The sequence below is a fragment of the Rhinoraja longicauda genome, chromosome 2 (genome assembly GCF_053455715.1).
Source record: "Rhinoraja longicauda isolate Sanriku21f chromosome 2, sRhiLon1.1, whole genome shotgun sequence".
Lineage (NCBI taxonomy): Eukaryota > Metazoa > Chordata > Chondrichthyes > Rajiformes > Arhynchobatidae > Rhinoraja > Rhinoraja longicauda.
The window spans coordinates 94,884,912-94,911,168 of record NC_135954.1 but is presented as its reverse complement, the minus strand read 5'-3'; the positions used below and the strand labels follow the sequence as shown (position 1 = coordinate 94,911,168).

The 26,257-nt window shown below is 43.9% G+C and overlaps 1 protein-coding gene across 1 annotated transcript in view; it reads right to left on the bottom strand.

The window, feature by feature from the left end:
* Window positions 1-7,501: 7,501 nt before the first annotated feature.
* Window positions 7,502-26,257, bottom strand: part of actr3b (actin related protein 3B) — a 107,376-nt gene continuing 88,620 nt past the window's right edge. The window contains exon 11 of the mRNA XM_078429344.1: window positions 7,502-7,791. Coding sequence (XP_078285470.1) covers window positions 7,666-7,791 — 126 coding nt within the window. The 3' untranslated portion in view covers window positions 7,502-7,665. The remainder of the gene's footprint in view (window positions 7,792-26,257) is intronic.

Sequence of the window (26,257 nt, the reverse complement as noted above, 5' to 3'; positions counted from 1 at the left end):
CGGAAGAACTGGGAGTAGGGGACAGAGTCTTTAAAGAAGCAAAGTGGGAAGAAATGTAGTCTAGATAGCTATGAGAGTCAGTGGGTTTGTAACAGATGTCAGTCAATAGTCTGTCTCCTGTGATGGAGACAGTGAGATCTATAAATGGTAGGGAGAAGTCGGAGATGGTCCAAATGAATTTGAGTGCAGGATGGAAATTAGTCATGAAGTTGATGAAGTCAGTGAGTTCTGCATGGGTGCAGGAGGCAGCACCAATGCAGTCGTCAATGTAGCAGAGGTAGAGTTCGGGGATGGGGTCAGTGTACGCCTTGAACAGTGATTGTTCGATGTACCTTACAAAGAGGCAGGCATAGCTGGGGCCCATGCGAGTGCCCATAGCTATACCTTGGATTTGAAGGAGGTAGGAGGAGTCAAAGGAGGTAGGAGTGTGGGTAGTTTGTCAGATGGTCAACTCTTTCCACTGTTTACATCAGGCTACTGTCTGCTCCTCATGCATTCACTGATGAGGCGCAGTGGCACAGCAGGTGGAGCTGCTTTCTCACTGCGACAGTGACCCAGGTTTGATCCGGACCTTGGATGTTGTCCGTGTGAAGTTTGCACGTTCTCCCTGTGACCAAGTGGGTTTCCTCCCACATCCCAAACACTTGCAGGTTTTTAGGTAATTGGCCTCTGCAAATTGCCCCTAATATGTAAGGACTGGATACGGAAGGGTAGAACTAGTGTTAACCTACAAACCTGTATGTCTTTGTAGTGTGGGAGAGAACCTGAGCACCCAGAGAAAACCCACTCCATCACAGGGAGAACATACAAACTCCGTACAGACAGCACCCATATTCAGGATTGAACCCAGGTCTCTGGCGCTGTCAGGCAACACCTCTACCGCTGCGCCACTGTACCGGCCCCCGCCAGTTGTATATTTGCACTGAACACCTTCTGAACAGCTTCTTAACACCTCTGTTGTGTTAGGTCATGGTTGATTTCTATCCTGTATTCATTGACCTTCTGTTTAATAAATGTTAATAAGGATAAAACCTATCGGTTGTCATTCTGAAATTCCCCAGAAATTCTATGCAAAACACATACAGGAGGTTACGCTCTATGTATATTCATGTGTTTCTGATTTTGTTTTCGGATGCCTTTCATGCTATAAAAATTAAATTATTTTATGCAGAGGACAGATTTGTTGAAAGTTCATCATGTGTAATAGACTATTTCACAAAGATGACACAAACTGCTGGAGGAACTCAGCAGGTCAGGCAGCAGTTCTGGAAAACGTGGATAGGTGACTACTGAGTCTGAAGAAGGGTCCCGATGCGAAACATTGACCATCCATGTTCTCCAGAGATGCTGACTGATCCACTGAGTTACTCCAGAACTTTGCAGTTTTTTTTATACCTGCATAGTCAGTTCCTTTTGTCGATATAATTCTCAAAGGTCCTTGAGCAGCATCTGTGGAGGGAATGGACGAGCGATGTTTTAGGTCAGGACCTTCTTCAGACTGATTGTGGCAGAGGGATAGAAAGGTGGAAAAGAGAAGTGGGGTCAGGACAAAGGCTGAATGTGCAGACAGGTAAATGTGCAGGCTGGGTGCAACAATGGACAAAGTGACAAATTTTGCCTGTGCCCTGGATAACACTTGTCCTTTATTCAACATCACTGAAGCAGATAATCTGGTCCCTCGCATCGGATGGTTTACGGAACCCTGATGTTCCCCACATTTCAGAAACTATTCCAATAATTGAAAAGTAATTTGGCATGCCTTGAAAATGATAAAGAAGCTCCATATAAATCTGTGTGTTTTTTACATTGTTTTTGGGATGTCGTTCATGCTATGAAAATGAAACAATTCTATGCAAAGGGGCCGAGTTATTGAAAGTTCATCATGTATCATAGACTACTTCACAAAGGTTCTTGCCTGAGGAAGCTTAATAACAAATGAAGAGATATAGTTTTCTTTCAGAAATGTCAAGTGATGAGCAAATATTTCAAAGGTGGTTTAATTTAAATAATCACATTCCCTTTCACATTCAAAGAAGTAATCCTAAAGGCAAATAATCTTAAGCCTTTGTGACAGCCTCCATTTCCCTTTCTAAATCTGTGACTGTGGCAATGGATGAGGGTACTCTCAACCAAAAGGCTGTGTTTTGAAAAGGTTACCAGCAATGATGTGTGACTGGGAAAGGTTGCAGATTAATTGAATGCCATTTTATTTTTAAAAGCCAGGTAAATTATGGAGCGATTGCTACATCAGTCCCCAAGTTTGCAATTATGTTTTCAAAGAAGCAGAAGAAGGCTTTCATTGCCAAACTTGGGCTGTGTGCTTTTAAATATAAGTACAAGGCTCCTACACCAGGCAAATATCAATACTTGTCAGATTACCCTTTATATTGCATCTTAGCTGTGCAGCTTTCACATGGCTGGATTACATTTTGTAATGTATTACAACAGAACTCCAATTATTCACCTCTAATAAAATTGCATGTTTTCATTAAATTGTTTTCTAATATGCGTTCTACATCCTGAAATACTGGAGGTCCTTGATATGTGCAATATTACTTTTGATAACCAGCCTAGTTCCAGTGTCCGTTATCACATTTAGAGAAGACACGAAAATAAATTAATTCCATTTCAAATGCAGTGATGAAACAAAAGTACAAAATGTACTATTTTTGTTCAAAGCAGTCCAGAAGCGAATAGCAAGAGCCCGAGATAAAGTTAGGAAAATTTTAAAGTTCTGAGAGGCGTAGATAAGGTAGACAGACAGAAACCTTTTTCCAAGGTTGAAATATAAAAGTCTCGAGGTCATTGTTTTAAGGTGAGAGTTGATGATGGGATGGTTCAGTTGCCTGATAACAGCTGTGAAGAAATTTTAAGGTGAGGGGGAGGAATGTTGGAGATGGGAGAAGAGGTCATCACTAGGCAGTGAGGAACCCTTCCCATAGAAAAAGGCTCAAATGCGGAGGTGACGGAAGAAAGGCTCTATGTCATGATGGGCCCAGAGCTTGTTGGGGTGGGGGTGGAGGGGTACAAAGGTAAGGTCTCTGTTGAGGACGACCTTTCTAAGTTGGAGAGAGGGAGGTCAAGGGGGATGGTGAAAATACAACAGGGGCAGAGGGATGAACGGAGGTTCAGGCAAGGTACTGTAGAGTGACGATGGGGGTTCAGAGAGGTGGGGGGGTGTATGAGGAGTGTTGTATGGGTGGGAGGTAGTAGGAGTAACGTGGTTTAAAATGGAGTAAGATCACAGGACCGCTGGAGCACCCAGTGGTACCATACTAAGGTGCCCTGTTTGAAGGAGAAATAGGAACCAGGAGATCACCAGGAGAGACAGACCACATGGTGGTGAAGTCAACAGCGTGGAGGCTCTTGGCCTGGAGCTCAGCCTGGAGCCTCCTCTCTCTCCCCCTCCTCTCTCTCTCTCCCTCTCTCTCCCCTAATCTCTCCCCCTCCCTCTCTCCCCCTTCCCTCTCTCTCTCTCTCCACCTCTTGCTATTAAAAGATATTTTATAAATTAAAGCTCGTAGATTTTTGAGTTTGATTGTGCATGTGTGACTCTCTCTCTCCCCCTCCTCTCTCCCCTCCTCTCTCCCCCTCCTCTCTCCCCCTCCTCTCCCTCTCCTCTCTCTCTCCTCTCTCTCCCTCCCTCCCTCTCTCCCTCCCTCCCTCTCTCTCCCAAACAAAAAACTACGAGCTTTAATTTATAAAATATCTTTTTAATAACTAGATTAAATAGCTCTCACCCTTCTCTATCCCCTCCTCTCTCTCTCCTGGAGCCTGGAGCTCAGCTGGACAACGCCTCTGGCCTGCTTGTGGGCAGGGGAGAGGCAAGGGTCGACAGTGTCAATGGTCATGGCCTGTGGAAGGTTGGTGCAGGTAAGGGTCGGCGGTGAAGTTGGCGTCAGTGGCCCTGGTCTGGGAGTGGCCGGGGAGGCGGTGAGGAATACAGTTATATCAGTTACAGATATGGGCTGAGAAATGGCAGATGGACTTTAATCCAGGCAAACATGGCCTGTTGCACTTTGGAAGGTCAAATCAAAGGAGAAAGCAACGAGAATATTAATGGTAAGACACTTAACATCATTGATGTTGGGGTCTTGGGGTCCAAGTCCAAAGCTCCATTAAAGTAGCAACAAAAGTAGATAGTGGTAAAGAAGGCATAAGGGATGCTTGCCCTCATCAGTTGGGGAATTGGGTATAAGAATCAAGAACTCATGTTGCAGCTATCTAAGACTTTGGTCAGGCCACATTTGGAGTATTGTGAGCAGTTCTGGTCACCCCATTCCAGGAGCTATGTGGAGGCTTTGGAGAGGGTGCAGAATAAGTTTACCAAAATGATTCCAGGGTTAGAGGCTATTAGCTGTCAGGGGAGGTTGGACACACTTGGATTGCTTTCTCTCGAGCTTCAGAGGCTGTGGGGAAACCTGTATGAAGTTTATAAAATTATGAAAGTTTATAAAAGGCAGACAGTCTGAACTTTTTTTCCCAGGCTGGAATGTCAAATACCAGAGGGCATAGTTGTAAGGTGAGAGGAAGAAATTTAAAGGAGATTTGCATGGCATGTTTTTTACATAGAGAGTGGTAGATGCATGGAACACACTGCCAGGAGAGATGGTACAGGTCCATCACAGATTGTCCGGCAACTGCTGGTCCAGCATCTCCTTTAATCCGGGCAAAAATACAAGAGCCTACTTGAAATGTCCCCGGAAGTTCCCCCGAAAGTGTGGCGCCTAAGCTGGAGGAGGGGGCTGATCTCAATCTCGTCGGGACCTCCATAGCTTCCAGGTCAAATTGGGGCTCTGGAACTCCGGCCTGGCCAGAGCCAGCAGATCCTTTCCTATAGCTGACTACCAAGGTTGACTTTGCGGTATCTCAGCTCTCCGGTGGCCAAGGCCAACCGTTCCAGTACTGTTCGACTCCTTTCGGACTGTGTGACCTCCGTTGGTCTGGCAAAACAGATAATCCAGAAAGGCTCTGGAAGCAAGGGTCCCGGAAAATCAGTGGTGGACTTGTATAAGCATATACAACAGTTGGACTTAAGAAGCTCTTAAATAGACACTTGAATAGGCAGGGAATAGAGGGATATGGAGGCAATAGGGATTAGTTTAATTTGGCATCATCCACACAGAAATTGTAGGCCGAGAGGGCCGTTCCTGTGCTGCACTGTTCTATGGTGCATGTTCTACCTCCATCTTCACCGGGTTCCAACTATCGCCTGTCAGACCCTGCCCCAACCCTCCCTCTCTCCTCTTTATACGGGTTATCGCCCTTCTGTAACGCCTGCCCTGAGACAGGGACTTGACTCGAAGCATCAATTACACCTTTGGATTTGTCACTGCACTTTCCAGTACTGTTGTTGTTCAAAATCATTAACAATTATTTACTAATGTGAGACAAGCCCTGCATAATTTAATGGTTCCTTCGAGCCTTATTTATCAATAGCTAGTGTTCTTTCCTCACCTTCAGGCCTCATACATGTATTAATAATAACTTCATGGCCAATATTTATAGAAACAGTGCTTGTTATTTACATCAATGTCCTTGACAAAGGTCTGAAAAAGGATCTCGACCCGAAACATCACCTAGACATTTTTTCCAGAGATGCTGCCTGACCTGTTGAGTTACTCCAGCATTTGGTGTCTATCTTTGCTGTAAACCAGCATCAGCAGTTCCTTTTTATTACATTAACCCACTTTGTCCTCCACTTTCTGCTGAAATAATTCATTTAAAAAAAAATATACATATAAACATTTCCTTTTATTACAGTTGGATAATAAGTTCCATTACTATTGCATTATAAGATGAGCCTAATAGTTGAGGGCAATTAGATAACATGGATCCTGTGTGTTGGGTTATTGATTAGCTTTGAAAATGACTTGCTAATAAGTGGAAACATAAGGAACTGCAGATGCTGGAATCTTGAGCAAAACGCATAAGTGCCAAAGGATCTCAGCAGGTCAGGCAGCATCTCTGGAGGACATCATTTCGGGTCGGATTGATTGTAATAGGGGGAGAAAACTGTAAAAGCCCTACTACCTGGAAAGCCCTAAACCGCCTCCACACTGGAGTGGGACGTTGTGGGCTCAACCTGAAGAAGTGGGGCTTCTTGGACTCTGACAAATGCAACTGTGGAGAGGTACAGACAATGGCCCACCTACTGACTTGCGGTGGAGAGGCATGCACTGCGGACGATCTCCGCAGAGGCACAGATGTGGCACTGGCTGTGGCAAAGCGATGGCAGAATGTCGTCTGACACACGAGCGGGAACAAATAAAGATACTGGCCAGGTGGAGATAGCATTATTTCTTCTTGTCCTTTCAACTGGGCAGTACTTAGCAACAGTCCAGGTAAATAAATGTGCTGTTTTAAAAAGGAAGCAATTTAACCATAATGAGTGTAATTTCTTCCAGTAGATTACCTCTTTGGATGGATACGATTCTAACATTTCTATTCATGGATGAAATGAAGGTGCCAAGATGAACCACTTTATTTAACGAGTGTCAAGTCAAGAGTGTTTAATTGTTATATACACTGGGTATGAACCGGAACAATGAAATTCTTACTTGCTGCCGCTTTGCAGACACATTAAGCACAACACAATAAATATACAGTAAATTATTAGTTATTCTAAGTGAACTAGACCATGATAGTGCAAAAACCAAGCACGTAGAGCGACAATGGTGGTGCAAAGTCGGTAGTGGGTCGGTGCTGAGGTAGGGTTGTGGTTAGGGTTGTGCAGGGTGGTTAAGGAACCTGATGGTTAATGAGAAGAAGCTGTCCTTGAAACTGGAGGCCACGTTCCCAGGCTCCCCTAGCTTCTTGCCAATGGTAGCAGCAAGAAGAGAACGTGGCCACGATGGTGTGAGTCACTGATGATATTTGCTACCTTCTTCAGGCAGCATTTCCTGTTTACTCTATCACATGCATCTATTTACTCGTTGATTATTTTAGGCGTGTACAAAAGGCAATTAATTCATTTGTTTCCTGTTTCTGTGGAGTATGACTCTATGGGCAAATAGGGACTAGCTTAGCGGGGGCATCTTGGTCAGCATGGACGAGTTGGCCGGAAGAGCCTGTTTCCGTGTTGTATGACTATGAGTCTATGACCTGCAAATCTTTGGGGAAACCAGAGAACCCGGAGGGAACCCACTAGGTCACAGAGAGAAGGTGCAAACTCCACACAGATGGTCCGAGGTCAGGAACGAATGTGGAGCTGCGAGACAAGAGCAGATCCTGCTGTGCAATCATGTCTAACCCAGCTGGTGGTTTGGTGACTGAATCAGATTGCCTGCCATTCTCATGTCATCACCCAAGCTGAATATACTTTATATTTTAAAAAAAGGCACAAGGAACTGGAGGAAATCCACAAGTCCAAAATTCAAAGGTATTTTATTGTCACGTGTACCAATTAAGGCACAGTGACACTCGATTTACCATATAGTCATACTGAAAAAAGCAACAAGACACACAACTACATAAAAGTTAACATAAAGATCCACCACAGCAGATTCCCCACATTCCTCACTATAATGGAAGGCAATAAAGTCTAGTCTTCTTCCTCCTTCTTCTCCCACAGTCGGGGCAGTCGAACTATCCGCAGTCGGGGCGATCGAAGCTCCCGCAGCCGACAATAGAAGCCCCCGTATCGGGGCGATCGAAGCCCCAGCGTCAGGGTGTTCGAGGCTCCTGCGGTTGGAGCTTCCGAAGTCGGTCGCTAACCAACTTCGAGCTCCACGATGTTAAGACCGCAGGCTCCCACGGTTGGAGCTCCCAAAGTCGATCCCCAGCAAGAGGCTGCAGATAAGGAAAAAGGTCTCATCTCCGTCGAGTAAGAGATTTAAAAAAGTTTCCCCTAACCCCACCCCCCACCACTCCCCACATAAAACAAAGCTAAAGAACACTAAAACATACATTTAACACATAGTAAAAAAACAATAAAGAGAAAAGGACGAGACAGACTGTTGGCAAGGCAGCCATTGCAGCGCCATCCGGTGGTTGTTAGGTAGGTTAGGCAGCATCTCTGAAGAACACATCTGGGCGATGTTTCAGGTTGTGACCCTTCTTCAGACTGATTGCAGTAGGTGGGGAGAAAGCTGGAAGAGAGGCAGAGGGGGGGGGAGGGGGGGGAGGGGGGGGAGGGGGGGGGAGGGGGGGGAGGGGGGGGAGGGGGGGGAGGGGGGGGCAAAAGTCTGGCAAGTGGTCAGTGGAGGAAAGAATTGCAAATGCTAGTTTACACTGAAGATCAGTGGGTCAGGCAGCATCTCTGGACTAAGAGACATTTAGCGCTTGAAGAAGGGTTCCAACCCAAAATGTCATCTTTTCTCCAGAGATGCTGCCTGAACCGCTGAGTTACTCCAGCATTTTGGATCTATCTTAAGTGATAGGTGGATACAAAGTGAGTGGGGGCATTGATTTGCAGATGGTTGAACAAAGGACAGAGATGAAAAGAAAAAAAGTGTGAGATAAGGAGATAAGGATAGAAGGGATGCAAAATGTGAATCCAGAGGAATAAATGTAGGTGGATGGAGATGGGAGGAATGGGAAAGGGAGAAATGGCTGGGTATCCATGTGGTATACCAGGAAGAAAAGGGGCAGGGGAAGGGTGGGGGGGTGTAGGGGGTTGTAGGTTAGTCACCTAAAATAGGAGAATTAAATGTTCATACCGTTGGATTATGAGCTATTCAAATGGAATATGAGGGACTGTTCTTTTGGGCATGAAATGCATAATAAGCAGACGCACTTTCCTCTTATCTCTTTAAAGAACAAAAGACTTTCTCTCATAAATATTCATTTGAAATCTTATTCCATAGTTATGAATATCAATTATTGCAATCTTGATTATCTTAATTATAGTTTCAAAATTTTGAAACAAATGTTTCTCTTTTGGATTTCTTTTGGTGACAGTAATTAGGATGACAGGTTTTCCTGTTTTCCTCCTGCTATTAAAATAAAGCAATTTGATTGATCCATTCGTTAAGCATTCACAATATATGAAAGTCTTCTCAATTGCATTTAATAACCCGCTTCACTGTGGCAGGATTTTGCACCTGTTGAAAAGCATTAAAGCAGACCTTATACACTCATTACTATGATGCGGGCACTGTGACTTGACCCTGTGCTTACAACTATTAATTCCCTTCTGTGGGAAGGCCAAGGCTAAGTATCAGCTTTTCTTTAAAGAGGAGCCCGTCACCAGATGACCATTAAAGACCAGACTGCTTCATTCAGTGTGGTTGTTTAACACACCCGCAGAACTGTGCAGTGTTTTTGTACAAACAGATGTTATCATAATATTCTGCCCGTCCAATGGATGGATGTAGTAAAGTATCGTAAAGCATGGAGAGACCACAATCTAACAAAATGGGTCTGCCGGCAAAACCTCCCCAGGTCTCAACAGGCTTCCATTCCAGAGAACTGTTCAAAACCCAGGCAGTTTGCAAGTTAGAAAGAATGAAGAATCAAGAGTATTTCATTGCCATATGCACAGGAGCAATGAAACTCTTGCGTACAAGGAACTGCAGATGCTGGTTCACAATCAAAGACACAGAGTGCTGCATTAACTTATCTCTGGAGAATGTGGATAGGTGACGTTTTGGGTAGACGCCCTTGTTCAGACTGCCGCTTATGTACCGAGAGTCAAGAGTGTTTTATTGTTATATGGCCCAAAACGGAACAATTTAATTCTTACTTGCAGCAGCACAACAGATATAGAGGTTCTGGTGTTTAATAGTTGATGGCTGTCAGAAAGAGGCTGCTCCTACACCTGGACATTGCAGTTTTCAGGCTCTTATACTTTCTTCCCGATGGCAGGAGTGAAATGAGTGTGTGGCCAGGGTGGTGTGGGTCACTGATGATGCCTTTTTGAGGCTTGCACGGTGTGCATCATGAAGGTTCACCGTGATTTCCCTGTGCTTATACTCTAGGCCTCCACTGATCAAGCTCAGGGTCCTTCTATCACAATCTCAACCTTGCCTAGAATATATCCTAAATTATCTCTGTCCTTGCTTCCTTTTTACAATTGTGTCTTCCCACATATATTGCCAGATGAAAAATGCCTAATTGTAGAATTATAATTTGTTTTAACACAATAATACCGCAAAAATACAATAAATGATTCTAGGCAAACCAGGGCATGTTTGTGCAAGGCAAATTAGTTTTAGTTTTTACTTTTAGAGATATGACTCTGCAACTCTATGACTCGATGTCCCAAATGCTCGTTTGCTGCTGCAGGCTGGACATCGATATCAGCATAGACGTGATGAGCTGAATGACTTATCAGGCAGGTTTGCAGCCTGGGGAACACTTAGAACAAAGAGTTGGGCATTCAGGTAGGATTGCAACAGTAGAGAAGGATGGTGGACACATTACTTCATCGATTCAATGCCACCATGACCGGGCCTTAAAGTGAACTATGTAATAAATTGCATCGCTCTTTGAAGAGAGAGTTAGTTTTAGCTCTTCGGGCTAAAGCAATCAAGGGATATGGGGAAAAAGCAGGAACGGGGCACTGATTTTAGATGATCAGCCATGATCATATTGAATGGCGGTGCTGGCTTGACAGGCCAAATGGCCTCCTCCTGCACCTATTTTTCTATGTTTCTATGTTTTCTATGTTTCTATGAACCAAGATCGGATATTTCAGAGGCTTGGAAGTTGCAAGATGGCACCGATATGTGGTGACTTTCTGCGTGCTCTTTTAGAAGACGATCTATTGTTCTCATGCAAGGTGTGATCTGATGGAAGTGCACAAAATTATGAGATAATGATGGCATAAGTAGGGTAGACAATTAGAACCTCTTTCCCAGGATAGAAATATTACACAGCAGAGGGTAGCTTTTAAGCAAGAGGGGCAAAGTTTAAAGGAGATAAGTTTCTTTTTTGCACAGACGGTGGTTGTCTAAATGCACTGCTGGAGTGGTGGATGAGGCAGATACGATAGTGGCATTTAAGAGACTTTCAGATGGATACAGTGATATGCAGGGAATGGAGGGATATGGACTATTTGCAGGCAGATCTTAGTCTTGGCATCATATTTGGCACAGATATTATGTGTTGTGTGCCTGTGCCTGAACAATTCTATGTTCTATGTTCTATGATTTGATCAATAACATGCAGAACTAGCTTTTCACCTTATCTCTGCACACGTGACAAATAAAAAAACACACTGAACCATTGAACGACCATTGAAGCAAAGTAAAGGTTTGGTTTAGTTTAATTTATTGTCACGTGTACTGAGGTACAGTGAAAAGCTTTTTTTGTTGTGTGCTTTCTAGTCAGTGGAAAGACCATACCTGATTACAAACAAATCGTCCACAATGTACAAATACAGGATAACGGGAATAACGTTTGGTGCAAGATAAAGTCCGATTAAAGATAGTCCGAGGGTCTCCAATGAGGTAAATGGCACGTTAGGACCGCTCTCTAGTTGGTGATAGGTTTCAGTTGCCTGATAACAACTGTGCCTGAAAGTGAGATATGTAATAAACTGCATTTCTCCAAGAGCCAAGTTAGGACATTTCAGAGACTTTAGGGAGAGAATTATGTACCTGGACAATTGATGACAATTGACACTGAAGAGTGGGATGCACAAGAGGCCAGAGTGAGCTGGAATGATGGGGATTGATTGTATATGGCTGCAGCCGGTCATGTAGATAGGAAATAAACCAGGAAAAGACTTAAATGTAAAATTTCCTGAGATGCTGCCTGACCTGCTGAGTTACTCCAGCATTTTGTGAATAAATACCTTCGATTTGTACCAGCATCTGCAGTTATTTTCTTACACTAAATGTAAAATGAGTTCAATTACTATGGCATAAAGATGATTAAAATAGAATACATCTGATTGTGCTTAGCTCAGCAGGCCAGTTTCACAAGCATTTACAACAGTTGCTTGATCTCGGAACAAAGCACTGTCCTGGCATCAGTGGTCTGGATGCCTCAAGGCAATTACATGAAGGGTAGGCTCAATGAAGTAAGTTACAAGTCAACATCACTTTGCATTACTCAGTTTGACATCTTCCCGGCGGTGGAGAGCATTAACATAGAAAGTTTGACAGGGTAGATGCTGAGTTGCAGACTTATGAGGCTAGAACTCAGGGACATAGTCACAGGATAAGGGATTGCTCATTTATAATGGAGGCAAGGAAAGGTTTCTTCACTCAGAGGGCATTGAATCTTTGTGGCAGTGAATGCTCCGTTTAGTTTAGTTTAGTTTAGTTTAGTTTAGTTTAGTTTAGTTTAGTTTAGTTTAGTTTAGAGATACAGCATTGAAGCAGGTCCTTTGGACCATTGAGTCCACTCCGACCATCGATAGCCTATTTACACTAGTTCTGTGTTTCCCACTTTCTCATTAACACACCCCACACGCTAAGGGCAATTTTGCAGAGGCCACTTAACCTACAAACCGACACGTCTTTGGGATGTGGGAGAAAACCGGAGCACTCCCCCGGAGGAAACAGGGAAAAGGTGCAAATCTCCAAACAGGGAGAGCATGCAAAATCCTCACAGGGAGAATATGCAAACTGCAGAAGGAGCTTGAGAAGGACATCCAATTGATCAGGGTGTATTTAAAAATGGCATCAGTAGGATTTTGTGTAGATTTCAAATTCAATGGACATGGGGTTAGTGAGAAAGTGGACTTGGGAAAGGCCTTGTCATTGTTGTATTGAATGACAAAGTAGCTTAAAGAGCTCCTCTAAGGCGCACTGTGGCCCCAGTTTCCCTGCTCCATCGAGCCTCACTCCCTGTGAGGCTTGGAGGAGCAATGGCCTCAGTTCTCCCAAACACTGGGGTCCTGGTTCCTGCAAAGATCCTCTCTTGAGACCCATTAGGACCCCATTTCCTGCAAGGACCTTATTTCTCCCGTTCCCCTGAGACTCACTGGGAACCCCGGACCGCAGGTTCCCCTGATCTTTCAAGACCCACGGGCCCTGTTCCTGCGTGGGTCCCTGCCCCAAACTCCCCCGAGACTCACTGCTGCCCTGCTTCCTCCAAGGCCCCCAGTTCCTCCGCCTCCTTCTAGAACTTAATTGGACCCCATTCTTTGCAAGGGCCCCAGTTCCCTCACTCAGTAGTAAGACTCAGTAGAGGCTCAGTCCATACAAGGCCCCTGGCTCCCCCACTACCCAAGACACACTGGGACCCCAATCCTTGCCTGAGCCCTGATGTCGCTGATCTCCCGAGTCCCACTTGTGCCCAAGTCTCTGTAAGAGCCCCAGTTTCTCCGTTCCCCTGAGTATGAATAGTGCAAGGTCTGGATAGACGGGATGTGGAGATGTTTCCACTAGTGGGAGAATCTAGGACCAGAGGACACAGCCTCAAAATAAAAGGACGCACTTTGAGAAAGGGGATGGAGGAATTTCTTTAGCCTGACGGTGGTGAACCTGTGGAATTCATTATCACAGTCGGCTGTGGAGGCCACATCATTGGATATTTTTAAAGCTGATATCGATGGGTTCTTGATTAGTAGGGGTGTCAAAGGTTATGGGGAGAAGGCTTTAGAATGGGGTTGACAGGGACAGATCAGCCATGATTGAATGGCAGAGTAGACATGATGGGCTGAATGACCTAATTCTGCTCCTATAATTTATGAACATTAACTTATGCCCCAGATTCTGCATTCCTCTGAAATTTACCGAGTTCACTGGAGAATTAGCATCTCAAAAAAATTAAAATTCTGTATTAATTAACCACCAATAATGTTTTTAAAGTTACCAGTCCAGTATCATCAAACTCCTGAGCATGCCAGATTATCAGAGTTTCATTGTAATCTCTACATTTGCACTGCAATTTTTTGTGACAAAAGTTTCCCTCAGTTCTGACCCTTCCCCACATCAAAATATTTTCTTTCAAGCCTTCTTCATAATCATGAGGAATCCTATTAAATTAGTCAGTGGTTACAACTAAATCAGCCTTGCATAAAATGAGATATTTTTAATTACTGAAGGACATTGTTAAATCCCAATGTTTCTGGGCAATTTGTTTTTTAAATTGCGCTACCAAAATGTCAGTATGATTTTATCTGTAACGGATATTAAATGCGCTATTATCTTGTGCTTCTTATATATATTAATGCGGTTGAAGATATCAAGACTGAGCTTCCAAATTATGATAGAAATATCTTTGCTTTGAGAATATTAAGGCTTTGGTATTGACAACTAAGCTAATCCAAGAATCCAATTTTACTGCAACTACATTTAATTCATAAAGACTAGTCTGATTAGGTCTACAAATAATAACAACTCATATTTATCTCACACCTTGATCATAGCAGTAAGTTCAAACATGATTCCCAGGAGGGTAAACAGCAAAGATAATTGAAGCTGGGTTAAAGGGGATATTATAGCAAGGGTCAGTTTTTACATAGCACATAATAAGCACAAACTTGCAGCTAAAAGAAAATGAAGAGTTTCATTGCCTTACAAAGAGAGCAATTTTATTTTACCACCTCAGAATTTATATTCTTTTTAATTACCTTATGCACATTCAGTGCTCATGGATGACAAAATGCAGCAAATCGAAATTACTCTGGTTAAAAGGTCATGTTCAGTTGCAGGAAGGAAGCATCTTTCACGATGATTGCTACAGCTGTATATATGTGCAGCCAGCTGTTAAAAGAAGTGCAATGCAATCTTCCCGGGTGACATTTATGTATTGTTTTGCCAGCGTCTGTTAAATGTATCTCGTACAAAGAACAGAACGAAGTGCTGACATGGCAACGTTTTCAACAAATGAACATTAGCCACTTTCGCAAATTCAATCAGCTTAGAGTGGTGTTACCTCGGCAGAAAATAGGCTGTCCCTCGTAGTACAAAAGAGAGGAATGCCCTATAACAATGCATTGTACAATAATGGCTGAAATATATGGGAGACAATAGCAGCTACTTGTATCTTTTAGTTTAGAGATACAGGGTTAAAACTGGCCCTTCGGCACTGACCAGCAATCACCTGTACACTAGTTCTATCCTATACATACACAAGCGGCAATATACAGAAGCCAATTAACCTAAAAACCTGTACATCTTTGGAGTGTGTGAGGAAACCGGAGCACCTGGAGGCAAGCCACATGGTGACAGGGAGAACCTACAAACTCCATTCAGTCAGCACCGTAGTCAGGATCGAACCCGGGTCTCTGGCGCTGTAAGCCAGGAACTCAAGTGCTGTGCTGTATCTGTAGCCAAATAATGCATACATACAAGTATTTGTATGAGAGCCCGTGCACTTTTTAAGAGGAGGTGGATATTACTTGCAAAGCCACTTTCAATTTATTATCCATCTTTAATTTCTCATGAACTGAGAAAGTTCCACAACCATTTCACCAAATTAGAATCTATTGTTGGGAAATCAGATCCGGTAAGGTTCGGAGATTTCCTTCCAAGAAAGATATTTCTGATGCGAATAGATTTTTACAGCTATTTTCATCTAATTACTAGTCCATAACAAATAGTTGATAGATTGCAATAGGACGGAACTGCAGGTGCTGTTTTTCCGCACAGAAAGCAATCACAATCTACCAACCATAGACACAAATGGCTGAATTAACTCCACAGACTGCATCTGTGGTGAGCTTGGAAAGGTGACGATTTGAAGAAGGGTCCCGACCTGAACGTCACCCATCCTGTTTCTCCAGAGATGCTGCCTGACCTGCTGAGTTACTCCAGCACTTTGTGAATATGGTTGGGAGATTGTGATTGCTTTCTGTAATTACAAGACCAAGTCACACACAGGAGGACACAAAATGCTGGTGCTACTCAGCAGTTCAGGCAACATCCCTGGAGAACATGGAATAGGTAACGTTTCGGGTTGGGACCCTTCTTCGGAACGTCACCTTTCCATGTTCTCCAGAGATACTGCCTGGCCTACTGAGTTAATCCAGCACTTTGTGTCCTTTTGGGGGTCAACCAGCATCCCCAGTTCTTTGTTTCTGCAAGTCACACAAAGGAATAGGGCAGCATGGTGGTGCATCTAGTAGACCCGCAGTCTCACAGTGTCAGTGATCAGGTTTCAACCCTGACCTCAACTGCTGACTGTGTGGAGTTTGCACGTACTCCCTGCAACTGAATGGATTTCCCCAGGGTATTCCAGCTTCCTCCCACAGCCCAAAGACACGCAGTTTGGGAGGTTAATTTCCAACAGTGTGTAGGCAAGTGGTAGAATATGGGGAGAGTTGATGACAATGTGGGAAGGATAAAAACTAGATGAATGTTTGAATAGTGTAAATGGGTGGTTGTAGGTCAGTGTGCACTAAGGGGGCTGAAGGGCCTTTTTCCATGCTGTATCCCATTGTGATTCTCGGGAAAGGGCCAGGCAATGGACATTTCACAGAATAAGGAAAAAGTAACTAACTAAAGCACGGATATAGTCCCCAATTCCCAGCCTACCTCATTGCGACCGTAGAATTTGTTTATCTAAACTCTGGAGCTGTAACACTGTAACGCTGCAGCACAATATTCTGCATTCTGTTGTACTTGTGCAAGGATTAATTTTCCTCATGGAGAGTATGATTTGACTGAATGGCACACAAATAAATGTTTTCCCTGTACCTCGGTACCAAAGATAATAGAGCAGAGCAAGATAGACCACTCGACCCTCGTATCTAAAGACTGAAGCAAAGTCTAAAATGTCTACAGTTCCCACGTTAGCATCATCAGTCATGGCAAACTCCCTGAGAATAAAGAATTAGTACATTTTTCTGCCACGCGATAACACCGATATTATAACAATCTGCAGCCCTTATTAGCTATCTGCATCAGTAGATTCTGCATGGACCACGAGTGACTGGTAAGCATTCTTATAAGTAGACCCAAGGAAAAGCAGATGGTGGTCTACAAAAACACAACGTGCTGGAGTCACGCAACATCTCTGGAGGAGACACAAGAGTTCTGCAGTAGCTCAGTGGGTCAAGCATAATCTCTGGAGAACGTGGATAGATGATGTTTTGGGTAGGGTTCTGACCCAAGACGTCACCTATCCATGTTGTTCAGAGATGCTGCCTGACCCGGAGTTACTCCAACACTTTGTCCCCTTCTGGGCATGAAATGGGGATGCATTTTCCTCTTATTTCTTTCTTTTCCTCTTGTTCTAAATTCTTTAATAGATTCACGGGTGATAACCTTACTACTGTTAACATCATGATCAATTAGATCATGTATGGCTTTTGTTTTTAAACAAGGCAAGCGACATACCTAGGTTATACCATTCGAAAGTCTCTTCGAAAAAGACGGTTTGCTTTGAACAAGTTGAGCTAAATATCGTCAGATGGATTCCAGATGGAACAAAGTTAATGCCTTGAGCAAATTTAATACAAGGGTAGTGGAGAAACAAAACATTAAATCAAGTACCATTTATAAGCAATAACTGGCGGTACAACCAGCCAATTAATTAAATTAATAAGGTGATGATATTGAGTGTGGGACTCATATTTAAATAATTACACCATTTCACATAGAATCCATAGACCAAATAAATAGTATTCACAAAAGCGCCTCCCATTTCCACTAATCACTGCTCTGGTTTTCTCAGACAATACAGTGGATTAATCATTCTATTTCTCTTACCCTCATATACTTACCCAGCACTGTTAAATCCATGGATGTTTTTATGGCTTAATTAAAGATTTCCACCACTGGAGAATGCTCTTCTGCATTCTTTGTTGGATGTATGAGTGACCATCTTATATTTACTATTTACTTACTTACTGTGGCACATAGAAACCATTCAGCCCATTGCCAACCGCCTGTAGAGCAATCCCATCAGTCCCATTCCCCGATCAGTCTCCAGTCAATCTGAAGAAGGGTCCTGACCCGATCCATGTAGACTTGATGGGCCGAATGGCCTAATTCTGCTCCTGTCACTTATAATCTTATGAAGCCTGACTCCAGGTTTCTGAAACTTTGCTGGGACCACCTCGCCCTCCTGCCTGACTTCAGACTCCCCTCGCTCTGCAGGTCTTTGTCCTTCCGCCCCTTCCACCACTCTCATCATGCAAACCCCACCCACAAAGGCAAATATACCATACGCCTTCTTCACAATGACAAGTCTAGCTCAAGCAGTTGGTAAGGATCCCCAAGCAGCTACCAACTCACAGAAACTTTCCATTTAGTTAGGCCTATAATTGACCGTGATTTATTTAGACCACTTTCCCAGAGGGAATGCCCAAATAGGACTGCAAATGGATAGACTAGGTTAAGCACTAATCCATCTTAACAATTGAATGTCGCAGTGTGCTCCAGGCTTAGTCTATTTCTGACTGATATTCCAGAAGATCAGGTAGTGATCTATGATTTCATTGATGATCGAGCGCTACTTAATTCCTGACTGATCTTTCTCAGTCCTACCAGAATGCATTATACATATTGCATTTTCGTAATTACTTTGTTTCGTTGGTTGCCTGGTGATATGGGAGCACAGAGCGTGACGAACAATTCTAAATTAATGTTTTACAACGACCTGCAGGAATACATTTCCGTGCACAGAAATCAGATGCTTTTCGGCACAAATGATTCAGAAGTTTGGCTAACCTTACAACACAGGGCCCAAGGCCTCTATATCAAAGACTTTCTTTGAAATCTCTGCTCTAATTCAACCTCAGTATAATTTGTGGCTATGTTACCTGAGTAATGACTGAAACTTGTTTGCACCAGCCAATGTCACTTACCATCAAAGTCAAAAAAGATTAGTGGTCAACTGTGTAATAACAAGGAGCTACAGATGCTGGTTTATTTCAAAGATAGATACAAAGTGCTGCAGTAACTCAGCGGGTCAGGCAACATCTCTCTGAAAAAAATGGATAGGTGACTTTTCGCGTCGGGACCCTTCTTCAGTCTGAAGGGATCTAGGGATCACAACTTAAAATAAGGGATCCACAATTCAGGACAGAGATTGAACAAAATGTCTTCAGCAAGAAGATACATTTTTGAAATCCTTGAGTCAAGAATGCTGTGGAAGTTCAGTTGCTGAGTGTATTCAAAGTGTATTCAATGCATAGATCAACTGATGTTAGGGGAATGAAGGGATATGGGATTAGTGCAGGAAAGCAGTGGTGAGATGAGACATAACCTTCTTGAATGTGAAACAGCCATGAGGGACCAAACAGCCTCGTCCTGCTTCTAATGAATTTGTTCTAATGTTCCAAGTGTCAGTACACGGTGTGGCACAGCTTACAGCACCAGAGACCCGGGTTCAATCCTAATTATGGGTACTGTCTGTATGGAGATTGTACGTTCTCCCTGTGACCGCATGGGTTTCCTCCAGGTGCTCTGGTTTCCTCCCACATTCCAAAGGGTTTGTCGGTGAAATTGGCTTCTGTAAAATTGTCCCTATTGTGCAGGATGTGAAAGTGGGACAACATAGAACTTGTATACGGTGTGATCGTTGGTCAGTGCAGACTCGGTATGCTGAGGGCCTGTTTCCACGCTGTATCTCTGAACTACACTAAACACTACAGTTACTTGATGGGCCATATGGTATCATTTTTGTGTCAAGATGTTTCTTGAACTTTTCTTCAAACTAACTTTATTGAGGAGATTAAAAATGGACAGACAGATAGACAGACAGACAGAGAGAGACAGACAGAGAGACAGACAGAGAGACAGAGAGAGAGACAGACAGAAAGAGAGACAAAAAGAGAGACAGACAGACAGACAGTCAGAGAGACAGACAGACAGAGAGAGAGAGACAGAGAGACAGACAGACAGAGAGAGAGACAGACAGAGAGACAGACAGAGAGACAGACAGAGAGACAGACAGAGAGACAGACAGAGAGACAGACAGAGAGACAGACAGAAAGAGACAGAGAGCGAGAGAGAGTGAGAGAGAGAGCTCTATGACAATTTTTTCCTCGTTTCATTTTGGGTCTCCTAAACAAGTTAATTTTGAACAAAAATCAGAGAACCGTCACGGCACAAAAATTCCATGTCTATGAACTCCCCATTGATTTTCTTGCCACTTACTACACTTTGTGGTATTTACAGCAACCAATTAACATACCAGCATGGCTTTGCGATGTGGGAGAAAGTTGGAATAGCCAGGGAAAAGATATGTAATATAATATGTAAACAGGTAGATTTCAGAGACTGTAACCAAGGTCAGGTTTGACCCATGGAGCAGGGAGGCAGCAGAACTCATTACTCCACCATGGAGCCAATGGCTAGTCAGCTGAGGGCGGCACGGTGGCACAGCGGTAGAGTTGCTGTCTTACAGCGAATGCAGCGCCGGAGACTCAGGTTCGATCCTGACTACAGGCGCTGTCTGTACGGAATTTGTACGTTCTCCCCGTGACCTGCGTGGGTTTTCTCCGAGATCTTCGGTTTCCTCCCACACTCCAAAGATGTACAGATATGTAGGTTAATTGGCTGGGCATCTGTAAAAATTGACCCTAGTGGGTGTAGGATAGTGTTAATGTGCGGGGATCGCTGGGCGACGCGGACCCGGTGGGCCGAAGGGCCTGTTTCTGCGCTGTATCTCCAAAATCTAAAAAAAAATATTTAAATCTGACTTTACTCTTAAGCAGGTTCTTGAAGAGGTTTCAGAGCTCTGTTGTTGGAGGAAATTACTGGGCGGATAGATAAAAAGATTCCAAGGATATGCTCAAAGCTTCCCTGCAACATCCCCCTGGCCCATGACTGCTCAAAGTGGAGAAGCTTTCAGAATGGAACCTGCCTCCCTTCCATTGACTCCATTTATACCTCACGCTGCCTCTGCAAGGCCAGCAGCATAATCAAGGATGAGTCGCAGCCTGGCCACTCCCTCTTCTTCCCTCTCCCATCGGGAAAAATGTATGGAAGTGTGAAAACGCACAGCGCCAGATTCAGGGACAGTTTCTTCCCAGCTGTTATCAGGCAACTCAACCATCCTACTGCAAATAGAGAACAGTTCTAAACTAATATCTACCTCATTGAAGATTGGGTTTTATCTTGTCCTTATCATGTATCTGTACAGTGTGAATGGCTCGATTGTAATCATGTATTGTCTTTTTGCTGACTGGTTAGCGCGCAACTAAAGCTTTTCACTGTACCTCGGTACACGTGACAGTAAACTAAACTAAACTAAACTGAACTGGTATTGAGGATCTCAAAGGCATTCTTCAGGAAGCATACACGGTAGAAGGCGTAAACCCTTCACGAGCTGCTCACCCTGGCAGAAAGCTTTGCCCCATCTGTGGATGAGTATGCAGTTCCAACATTGGGAAGAACATGCAAACTTCACACAGTCAGCAACCAAGGCCCAGTTTGAAGCCGGATCCATAGAATAGTGAGGCAACAGAACTAACTGCTATGCCACCGTATCAGTTTAGTTTAGTTTTGTTTACTGATACAGGGTGAAAACAGACCCTCTGGCCCACCAAGTCTGGGCCGACCAATGATCACCTGTACACTAGTTCTATCCTATGCATTACTTCTAACTGACAATTTATAGAAGCCAATTAACCTACAAACATGCACATCTTTAGAATGAGGGAGGGAAACTGGATGACCCGAAGAAAACCCACGCGGTCACAGGGAGAACGTACAAACTCCATACAGACCCATAGTCAGGATCAAACCCGTGTCTCTGGCGCTGTAAGGCAGCAGCTCTTCCGCTGCGCCACCATGTTGCCTTCAGTGTCCTCAAATCCCACAAAATTAAAATGGCTGCAAGTCATCCTTGATCTCAAGGGGTTGTCTAAGAGGATCATTCTGGACTATTAGTATATTCATCAGAATCATTAAAAACAATTCAAAAATAACTTTCAGTGGAGTGTTGAGTCCTCAACATCACAGAATAAAATGATTTGAGTTTGTTAGCTTTATTATTATCATCACGTGCACTGAGGTACCGTGAAAAGCTTTGTTTTGCAAACAATTCAAACAGACCGGGTAAACCACACATAGATACAATCAAATGAAACTCAAGTACAATAGATAGAGCGAAGGAGAAGATAGAGCGTGTGGAATATAGTCCTCAGCATAGTGCGCATCTGTACGATAGACCAAGTCCAAGTCCTCAATGGGGTAGAGGTTAATCAGACAGTGTCCAAGCTGATTGAACAGTACCCTAGTAAAAAATACAAAGGCAAATCTTCAAAGTGATTCCTTTGACTCCTCCCACTTCCTCCAAACCAGAGACGTAGCTATGGGCACTCGCAAGGGCCCTAGCTATGCCTGCCTCTTTGTCGGATATGTCGAACAATCCCTGTTCCGGGCGTACACCGGCCCCATCCCCAAACTCTACCTCCGCTACATCGACGACTGCATTGGTGCTACCTCTTGTACCCATGCAGAACTCACTGACCATACACTTCACTTCCAATTTCCATCCTGCCCTTAAATATACCTGGACTATCTCCAACATCTCCCTCCCGTTTCTGGACCTCACCATCTCCATCACAGGAGACAGACTAGTGACTGACATCTACTATAAGCCCACTGACTCGCACAGCTATCTGGACTACACTTCTTCGCACCCGGTCTCCTGCAAAAAGTCTATCCCCTACTCCCAATTCCTCCGTCTACGCCGCATCAGCGCCCGGGATGAGGTGTTTCACACTAGGGCGTCAGAGATGTCCTCATTCTTCAGGAAACGGGGCTTCCCCTATTCCATTATAGATGAGGCTCTCACGAGGGTCTCTTCTACATCCCGCAGCTCTGCTCTTGCTCCCCCTCCCCCCACTCGCAACAAGGACAGAATCCCCCTCGTTCTCACCTTCCACCCCACCAGCCAGCAGATCTAACAAATCATCCGCCAACATTTCCGTCACCTACAATGGAACCCCACCACTGGCCATATCTTCCCATCCCCTCCCCTCCGTAACTCCCTGGTCCACTCTTCCGTTCCTACCTAACCCACCCCATCCCCGGGCACTTTCCCCTGCAACCGCACAAGATGCAACACCTGTCCCCTTACCTCCCCCCTCAACTCCATCCAAGGACCCAAACAGTCTTTCCAGGTGAGACAGAGGTTCACCTGCATCTCCTCCAACCTCATCTATTGCATCTGCTGCTCCAGATGTCAACTTATTTACATCGGCGAAACCAAGCGCAGGCTCGGCAATCGCTTCACTCAACACCTGCGCTCGGTCCGCGTTGGCCAAACTGATCTCCCGGTGGCCGAGCACTTCAACTCCCCCTCCCATTCCCAGTCTGACCTTTCTGTCATGGGCCTCCTCCAGTGCCATAGTGAGGCCCACCGGAAATTGGAGGAACAGCACCTCATATTTCGCCTGGGCAGTTTGCAGCCCAATGGTATGAACATCGACTTCTCCAACTTTAGATAGTTCTTCTGTCCCTCTCTTCCCCTCCTCCTTCCCAGATCTCCCTCTATCTTCCTGTCTCCACCTATATCCTTCCTTTGTCCCGCCCCCCTGACATCAGTCTGAAGAAGGGTCTCGACCCGAAACGTCACCCATTCCTTCTCTCCTGAGATGCTGCCTGACCTGCTGAGTTACTCCAGCAGTTTGTGAATAAATACCTTCGATTTGTACCAGCATCTGCAGTTATTTTCTTAATCTTCAAAGTGTAATCATTCCGTAGCTTATTTATGATCACATTAGGCTGGACATCAATGACCAAATTTCTCACATTTCTGAAGAGGTGCTAAAGAAACTGGCAAGAATTAGCACTAATACAACAGGAGACTCAGAGGTTTCCCCCTCCCTTCCACCTATAGTCCTCCCAAGGCCCTCACAATTCACACCACTTCTAACCTTTTGTCCTTTCCTCTCTGGCCTTTGTCCAACCATCTGCCTATTAAACCCCCTCCCTCACCTGTATCCACCTATCGCTCGCCGTGCTTTGTCCTGCTCCTCCTCTCTTCTCGCTTTCTCTTCCCTCTCCCTCCTCCAGCACAATCAGTCTGAAGAAAGGTCCCAATACAAAACGTCACCAATCCATGCTCTCGAGAGATGTTGCCTGCCTGTTGAAGACTCTAGCACTTTGTGTATTTTTTCCTTACTTTGTGTTGATGATTTGGACTGAGGTGAACCAAGAAATGATTCTTGTAGAATGGATGATAATCATCACCTGACTGAATCTGATTTAAAACCAGAAGGAAAGATTTTAAAAATTATAATTTTATGTGAAGTTGATGATTTCGAACGATTAAATCATTGAGAAGAACTTTAGTTAATGATCCACAGTCATATTCTGGCTTGATAGTTAATGAGATAATTACTCATTGCCAATCACAAATAACATGCCAAGAGGTTAGAGCAAATCAGCATAAATCACTGAGACATTCTTCCCAACCTATTTAGAAAAAACATTTTTACACTTGAAATCAGGTTCAAACATAATTGCACAAAGATGTTTAATTTAATTACCCAAGACATTTCTAGCCCTTGAATAATTTCTGAAAACTATTCATTTTGTTATAGATTCATTCTTACGATATGACATTGTTAGTGATTGAGAATGATCAGCCATGATCACATTGAATGGCGGTGCTGGCTCGAAGGTCCGAATGGCCTCCTCCTGCACCTATTGTCTATTAGCAAAAGCTGATGTTTACGTAATCCTTCGTAACAGTTGTGTCGGAGGGAAAATCTGAAGAAGGATCTTGACCTGAAACGTCACCCATTCCTTCTCTCTAGAGATGCTGCGTGTCCCGCTGTCATTCCAGCGTTTTGTGTCTACCTTCTTTAGATTGACCCGCTGAGTTACCCCAGCATTTTGTGTCTACCTTCAGTGTAAACCAGCATCTGCAGTTTCTTCCTACACATAAGGAACTAGAGAACTAGAAAAGCGAGTCTTTTCGTAACTCAGCAGGTCAGGCAGCATGACCCGCTGAGTTGCTCTAGCACTTTGTAACTTTTAGGTCGTTTTGGAAGAGAATGTAAAATAATTGCAACTTGTGGACTGATGCAACTCATATACCAGTGTGCACATTGATTAAAAATTAAATGACACAAGAAAATACAGATACTGCAGTCTTGAGCAAAATACAATGTGCTAGAACTTAGCAATTCAGACAGCATGATGACAATTTATCTACTCTCATTTGCCTGTCTATATCTCACTATTCCCAGCCTGTTTGTGTATCTATCTAAGTGCATGAAATGTTGCTATCATATTTCCTCCCATCGACTTCTCCTGACAGCGCACTCTCTGTGTTCAAAAACTTGCCTTACACAGGGGCTGCACAGTGGCACAGCGGTAGAGTTGCTGCCTTACACAGGGGCTGCACAGTGGCACAGCGGTAGAGTTGCTGCCTTACACCACGGAGACCCGGGTTCAATTTTCCTGTTTTCGCACTGCATCGCTAAAGTCTAAAGTCAAGACATCTCCTTTAAACTCAACTTAATCCTAAACCTTAAAGTATTTGATATTTTCACCAAGGGAAAAAGAGTGACTATCTACCTTATCCATGCCACCTATAATTGTAGGTGATTCTATCATGACATTCCTCAGTCTCCGACACATCAAAGAAAATAAATGTATCCAACATTCCCTTATACCTAATGCACTCTATTGGAAGCAATATCTTTGTGAAACTCTTCTGCACCATCACCAAAACCTCCACATCCTTCCTGTAATGTGCAAATGAGAACTGCACACAATACTCCAAATGTGACATCACTAAAAGATTTTATACAGCTGCAACATGACTTGCTGTCATCTAGACTGAATGCCTTTACTGATGAAGGTAAGCTGCCGTATACCTTATTTACCACTTTATCCACTTGTATTGCCACTTTGAAGGAGTTATGGACTTTTACCCCCAAATCCCTTTGAACATCCTTGCTCCTTGGGTCCATGCCATTTACTCTCTATTTGACTTCCCAAAATACAACACCTCACAATTGTCCATCTGCTATTCCTCTGCCCAAATTTCCAACTGAACTTTATCCTATCGCATCCTTTCACTACCTTCCACAACTCCACCCTTTATCAAGTCTTTTGCAAGCTTACTAATCACACCACCAATATTTATATATATATATATATATATATATATATATATATTATATATATATATGTTTGTGTGTATCACAGTCATTGTCGACCTGGTGTCATTTTTGGTGCCACTATATATATATACACACATATAGTGGAACCGGGGATGACACTGGGTCAACAATGACTACACTGGCACATGCGGCTAGGGTGAACTCACGTGATATGCTTTATTTTTAGTGAATGACGATAGTGATGAGATCTGGGTCCACATGGCAGCGCAGTCCCTCACCATCTGTGTGCTTCTGAGGAGGTGCTGGTGATCTCAGATTTGTCCCAGCTGCTAAGTCTTGGCCTTGAAAAGTAGGCCCTGGCTGTCTAGGGCTTGTCCT